Source organism: Carlito syrichta, unplaced genomic scaffold (assembly GCF_000164805.1).
Source record: "Carlito syrichta isolate Samal-C Ts95f unplaced genomic scaffold, Tarsius_syrichta-2.0.1 Scaffold316421, whole genome shotgun sequence".
In the NCBI taxonomy this organism is placed as follows: Eukaryota; Metazoa; Chordata; class Mammalia; order Primates; family Tarsiidae; genus Carlito; species Carlito syrichta.
This window is the reverse complement of record NW_007260517.1, coordinates 349,088-356,325: the sequence shown is the minus strand read 5'-3', so window position 1 is coordinate 356,325 and position 7,238 is coordinate 349,088. Positions and strand designations below refer to the sequence as shown.

General features: G+C 44.7%; 1 protein-coding gene across 1 annotated transcript in view; it reads left to right on the top strand.

The window, feature by feature from the left end:
* ACAT2 (acetyl-CoA acetyltransferase 2) overlaps window positions 1-7,238 on the top strand; it is a 12,268-nt gene that overhangs the window by 2,114 nt on the left and 2,916 nt on the right. The window contains exons 3-6 of the mRNA XM_008074375.2: window positions 921-1,102; window positions 3,229-3,346; window positions 4,720-4,863; window positions 6,758-6,880. Coding sequence (XP_008072566.1) covers window positions 921-1,102; window positions 3,229-3,346; window positions 4,720-4,863; window positions 6,758-6,880 — 567 coding nt within the window. The remainder of the gene's footprint in view (window positions 1-920; window positions 1,103-3,228; window positions 3,347-4,719; window positions 4,864-6,757; window positions 6,881-7,238) is intronic.

The window sequence follows — 7,238 nt, the reverse complement described above, 5'->3', positions numbered from 1 at the left end:
GGTAGCTGAGCTAGAGCCTGCGCAGACCAGACCAATCCCAAGTGCCCCCGTACCCATTAGAAGAAATTACCCAATCATGTAAAAATAAGTTTAAAGTTCTTTCCCCTCCCTCTGTAATTGTGCATAAAAACTGCTTGCCATACTGGATCGGGGCTCTCTCGTCCGTGAAGTCGCTGCGTTGGCTTCATACGTGAGCCCAGACTCAAGCCTGAATAAAGACCCTCGTGTGTTTGCAGTGGAGCTGGCTCTTTGTGGTCTCTTGGAGTTAAAATCTCGGGTTTAACAAAGGGTCACCCGAACCCAGCAGGTCGAGGCTGCGGTGGCCAGGAGTGTGCCACTGCACCCCAGCCTGGGCAACAGAGTGAGATTCCAACTCAGAAAAAAAAAAAAGGAAGCCAGGCCGGCCTGACACATAGGAGAGTATGCATGGTTCTTCATATTCCCCTAAAATGCCAAGTAAAAACATATTGAAATTCTCCTATGTGCTCAGCACTGTGCTTGGTGCTGGGTTATGGCACCAACAATACAGGTAAGGGCCTAAGTTATGCCCTATGTTTATAACACCTAGGTTTGGTAGTGCTTATTCAAGCCTTGTTGAAAGATGAGGGTGTCAGTTCTGTTTTTTTCCAGGGTCAGAGGGAAGAGGATTAAGAGATTAATCAGTGATGAGACAGTTCTGTTTTAAGGTGTTAATAATTTATTTATGGAGGAGAAAACTATTATGAAATACCTAGAGAGCACTGCAAGGCAATGTGTACTCAAGGGCTTGATTATGACAGAGAGTGTGGACAGGCCAACTTAGCTGACCTGCAGGCTTTCAGAAGTGGCAGATGACCCCGGAGGCAATTTTGTGTGTACTTTCACACTGACATCTCGTCCTTCTCCTTGACTGCCAAGACGTCTCTGTGTCCTACTTCCAGGTTGCGGGCAGAATCCTGTTAGACAAGCCAGTGTGGGTGCAGGAATTCCCTACTCCGTACCAGCATGGAGCTGCCAGATGATCTGTGGCTCAGGCCTGAAAGCCGTGTGCCTTGCAGCCCAGTCAGTAGGGATAGGAGACTCCAGCATTGTGGTTGCAGGAGGCATGGAAAATATGAGCAAGGTAAGTCTCGCACTGGGCAGCTCTTGTCTGTGCCACCGTAGCCTGATGCATATCAGGCTGGAACCAGTCAACAAATAAACAAAAATAGATACAACCTTGATCCCTACCTGAATGTTAACTATTCTTCAATTTGGATGGGAAATCCAGGCTGATGAAGAAGCCTATCAACCAGTGCAGATGGAGCAGGATATATTTTTACCCATCATATTAGTTGGTTGATATCCTTGGTTTTTAATTTCTTTCTTATTGTGAGTAAAAGGCACAGACAGATGTTGCCACTTAACCTTTCTGCACATTACAAACAAGGACCAACCAGACTTTGTTGACCTTTTCAAGGTATAGAACACAGAAAAGAGGACCGCTGATTGGTGCCCTTCTCCAGTAGGTTTACCAGGTGGGATTTGTTTCACCAAGTTCCATTCTTCAAATTGGCACAGAAGTGGAAAGAAAAAGTATACCTTCTGCTTCCTACTGAGGCAGCTCAGGGCCTGTCTTGGGTGCCTCTTTAGAGGCTGATTCAGCCTAGTTATTATTGAGGCTCAGGTGAGGGCAGGCTGAAGGTAGCAAAAATTAACAGAGCCGGGCTCGGTGGCTCAACCTGTAATCCCGCGCCTTTGGGAGGCTGAGGTGAGTGGATTGCCTGAGCCGCGGGTTCGAGACCCGCCTGGGCAGCAAGACCTCATCTCTACAATAAATCAAAAAATCAGCCGGGCGTGGTAGCACATGCCTGTAATTCCGGCTACTCGGAAGGCTGAGGGGGAAGGATCGCCAGAGCCCAGCAGGTTGAGGCTGCGGTGGCCGGGAACGGCCACTGCACTCCAATCTGGGTGACCAAGTGAGACTCCAACTCAAAAAAAAAATAAAAAAAATAAAGAGGCCAGGTGCGGTGGCTCGCGCCTATAATCCCAGCACTTTGGGAGGTGAGAGGATTGCCTGGGCCCACAGGTTTGAGACAAGCCTCGGCAACTTGGCGAGACCTCATTTCTACAATAAATTAAAAAATTAGCCAGGCTTGGTGGTGCATGCCTGTGGTTTCAGCTACTTGGAAGGCTGAGGTGAAAGGATCACCTGAGCCCAGCAGGTTGAGGCTGCGGTGGTCATGAGTGTGCCACTGCACTCCAACCTGGGTGATAGAATGAGACTCCGAATCAAAAAAAAAAATTACCAGAGTGGTTTTGATGGGATCAAACGAACATCTGTGTAGAACTTTACCAGGTACTTTGTACATGTGGTCACAACAGCCTAGAAACATAAGGAAATGGAGGCCCAGAGCCAGCATTCAAATAAAGCTCTCCTGACTCTTTTTTTTTTGTTGTTGTTGTTTTTTTTTGAGTTGGAGTCTCACTCTGTCACCCAGACTGGAGTGCAGTGGCCGCTCCCGGCCACCGCAGCCTCGACCTGCTGGGCTCTGGCGATCCTTCCGCCTCAGCCTTCCGAGTAGCCGGAATTACAGGCGCGCGCTACCACACCCGGCTAATTTTTTTTTTGATTTATTGTAGAGATGAGGTCTCTCCTGCCCAGGCAGGTCTCGAACCCGCAGGCTCAGGCAATCCACTCACCTCAGCCTCTCAAAGGCGCGGGATTACAGGCTGAGCCACCGAGCCCGACTTCTCCTGACTCTTTATGTCCAATATTCTTGCCATTCTATTATAACTGCTATTAAGTTGGTGAGAGTTAAGAGCAGCCTCTACTCAGAAATCCCTCCCCAACAGTTAATTAGGCAACCTGATTATTCTCGCTTTAGACATTGTCTCCCATTAAAATAAGTAGCATCACTTAAGGCCTTAGATGAATTCTTCATTTGACAGATATTTAGTTGCCATTTTGGAAAGAATAAATGGGATACTTAAGGAAATCAGACACAGAATGGTTGGGTTTGTGGGAGAACTGGAAATGAGTCGGTAGGAGAGTAATGGGTTCCCAGCAGTAGGTCAGGTGCTGCATTCTGCCAATTCCAGGGGTCTTCAGGCCCTGGCCTAGTTGAGGAGCTGGAAATGGGGAAGGGCTGCAAGGGCGACTAGATGAAGACCAAGGAAATCAAACTAGATAGTTCTGAGTAGGGTTTTGAAGAGAGGAAAGGGTTAATTCCAACCAAGCCTAAATCAACTTTTACTTCTTGTTCATAGGCTCCTCACCTGGCTTACTTGAGAACGGGAGTAAGAATTGGTGAGACACCACTGACTGACAGTATACTCTGTGATGGTCTAACAGATGCATTTCACAACTATCACATGGGTATCACAGGTAAGGTAGCCATAGCTGTGGTAAGCTGTGATCGTGCCACTGCACGGGTGACAGAGTGAGCCCCGACTCAAATAAACAAACATATAGAGGGAATGTTCGAGTTAGGAAGTCGGGAATGAATGCTAAAACTAGTGAGTGACATTTGATGAGGAAGATGATGTTTTCATAATCTCAAAATAACTTCCCATAAATTACTAATTACTTATACATGGAAAAATGGTAACTTTACAAGCTGGAAATCTGGTGAATACCAACCACTTTAACCAAGTGATCAAAGCTAATATCACCTGGGAAAAACTGATTGTCACTTTGTGTCCTGATGAGATTCACTGAGAAAATCTTACCATCTATTATTCAGTGACTTTCAGCAGAATCTTAATCTAATCTTCAGGAAACAGCTCACAAACCCAAATTGGTGACACTTAACAAAAGAACTGGCCTCTTTACCTCAAAATTATCAAGCTTAAGAAACACACAGATAGTCTGAAGAATTGTTCCAGATAAAAGAAAACTAAAGAGATTGATAGTTGAATGCAGTGCAAGCTCCTGCATTGGATCCTGAACAAAAAGGAGCCAAAAGGACATTATTGGGACAATAGGTAAAATCTGAGTGTAGACCAAGGATTAAATAGTGTTGGATCTATGTTAAATTTCCTAATTTTGGCCAGTGCAATAGTTCATGTCTGTGATCCCAGCACTTTGGGAGGTTGAAGCGGGAGGATTGCTTGAGGCCAGGAGTTCAAGACCAGTCTTGGCAACAGTGAGACTCTATCTCTACAATAAATACTAAAAGATTAGTTGGGCATGGTGGCCTGTAGTCCCAGATGCCTGGGAGGCTGAGTAGGAGAATTGCTTAAGCCCAGGAGTCTGAGGTTACAGTGAGCTATGATCATGCCACTGTACTCAAACCTGGGTAACAGCAAGACTAATTAATTAACAAAATATATTAACAGAATCTTATAACTGTGCTTGTATAGGAAAGTGACCTTGCTTTTGGGAAATATATATGGAAGTAAAAATTTAGGGGTAAAATGGCACTGTACCTCCAGCTTTCTCTCAAATGGTTCAGAAAGAGAATGTTCAAGCAAATGGTGCAAAAATATAAATGGTGAATCTGGGTGAAGTTTCTGGAAGTTTACAATTATGTAGAAAGGCAAGGAGAGAAGGAAGAAAGGAAATGGCTTCCTAAGAGCCACTATATTTCCAAATCCATTGCCAATGGCAATACCACACAGAACCTTTCCCCCTAGCCCACCTATGAGCCTGCTAGTGTGTGTGTGGTCAGAGCTTGATTAAAAAAAATGAGCAGCTTGAACTACCAAAAGCCAGTTCATGAAAATGTTGGTTTTTTTGCTTTTTTCCCCTTTTTGCAGCTGAAAATGTAGCCAAAAAATGGCAAGTGAGTAGAGAAGATCAGGACAAGCTTGCAGTTCTGTCCCAGAACAGGACCGAGAGTGCACAGAAAGCTGGCCATTTTGACAAAGAGATTGTACCAGTGTTTGTGTCTTCTAGAAAAGGTGAGTATTTAAATCATAATGATTTAAACATCAACCTGTAGGGTGTGGTGGCTCATGCCTATAATCCCAGCACTTTGGAGGTGGAGGCAAGAGGGGTTCGAGACCAGCCTGGGCAACTTGGTGAGACTTTGTCTCTACAACAAATAAAGAAAATTAGCCAGGTGTGGTGGTGCACACCTGTGCTTCCACCTTCTTGGAAGGCTGAGGTGGATCACCTGAATCAGCAGGTCGAGGCACTTGTAGCTATGAGCTTGCCATTGTGCTTCAGTCTGGGTAACAGAGTGAGACTACTTCTCAAAAAAAAAAGTATATCAACCTACTTATAGATGAGGAGTAACACCCAAAGAATATTATACAGGAATGTCTATAAATTGAATCTCAGTTTTGTTTTTCAGATTGCAAAGATATGTCTGGGATACATGAATGGTGGGGTTGGGGATACTGTTTAAACGTAACATGAGGAACTGAGTCAGCATTCAGACACTCTTGGTCCCAATGTCCATGGCTGCTGCGATGTGCAGCAGGTTTCATGAGAAACTGGAGCACTGGCCATGGTTGTTAGGAGGCAACTGTTGACTAGTTCTTTGTATAGACTAAACCTCCTCGGAACATCTGTTACTTCTTGCTGTTTCTGTGTATGTCTCATGTTCATATTTCTAGAGGGTGTATATTTTTGGGTCACTTGCCATTTTCTAATATAGATTGCTCCAGTCAAGTTCTTGCATTTGTAACTGGCATCTCTTATGTTCAGCCAGTAAAGGATTAACTCTGAGACTCCCTGATCCTCTGAGTTGTAACCAGCTGAGTGCTATGACCCAAACCACCACAGCAACCTTTTTTTTTTTTTTTTTGAGTCAGAGTCTCACTCTGTTGCCCAGGCTGGAGTGCAGTGGCACACTCACGGCCACCACAGCCTCAACCTGCTGGGCTCAGGCAATCCTTCTTCCTCAGCCTTCCAAGTAGCTGGAACTACAGGCACATGCAACCATGCCCAGCTCATTTTTTGATTTATTGTAGAGACGAGGTCTCACCATGTTGCCCAGGCGGGTCTTGAACGCATGGGCTTAGGCAGTCCTCTTGTCTCTGCCTCCTGAAGTGCTGGGAATATAGGCATGAGCCACCTTTTGCACAAACCAGTCCTGTAACCAACTACTTTCCTCATGAAGGGCTATGGATTTGAAAATGTCTTAGGTCAGTTAACATACAATAATTCTTAGTGTGTACTTTCCTCTTAGTCAAACAAACGTGGTTAATGAGGGGGCACCTCAAAAAACCCAGAATTTATTTAAAATTGTGTATTTATTCTCACATGTTTAAACTTCTGTCACCTTCAAAGGAATCTCTTTGATATAATATGCTTTTCCCCTGCTCAAAACAGTTTTTAAACTTAGCAATTTTGATGTTTTAGTGCTACTGCCATTTTTTGTTTCCTCTCTTCTACATCAGCAAAACGTTTCCCTTTGAGAACTATTTTGATTGGGGAAACAAAAGTTGCATGGGGCGAGATCAGGTGAATAGGGAGAGTGGGGCATAGGGGTCATGCTGTTTTGGTCAAAAGCTGCTGAACACTTAGTGCCGTGTGGGCAGGTGCATTGTCATAGTGGAAGAAGCAGTCACCTGTTAGCCACAAAAAAAATTCACTGAAGCCAAATACAGTGTCTCACAACGCTAGCTAGTACACTGATGCTGATGGGTTCCTAGACACTTACCTGGTGGAGGAGCCTGTTCAACAAGGGACCTGCCCTCTAAAAGATAATTCTGGCTTTTTTTTAGGTCCATTGTATATTAATAAACCTTTCTACCAAATGTAAGTCCTCATGTTTCATGTCTGAGAAATCTACCATTCCCAGCACACTCACTTCCATCTCTACTAATCTGGTTTTCCTTTTTTCAGGTCTTATTGAAGTTAAAACTGATGAGTTTCCTCGCCATGGGAGCAATATTGAAGCAATGTCCAAGCTAAAGCCTTACTTTCTTACGGATGGAACGGGAACAGTCACCCCAGCTAATGCTTCAGGTTCGATTTTTGGATGGGCATTTGGGGAAATACTATCTTCTCTAAGGTCTACCAAGTGAATATGTTTTATTTCACTTAAGTATTTATATATAGAATTTTCTTGAGACAGGTTATCACTCTGTCCCCTAGGCCCGAGTGCAGTGGCACAGTCATAGCTCACTGCAGCCTTGAACCCCCAGGTTCAACCAATCCCCTCCGGTCAGTCTCCCTAGTAGCTGAGAATAATCTTGAGCCACCACATCCAGCTCATATTTATATTCAAAATTCTTTTTTTGTTGTTGTTTTTTGAGTTGGAGTCTCACTCTGTCGCCCAGACTGGAGTGCAGTGGCTGCTCCCGGCCACCGCAGCCTCACCTGG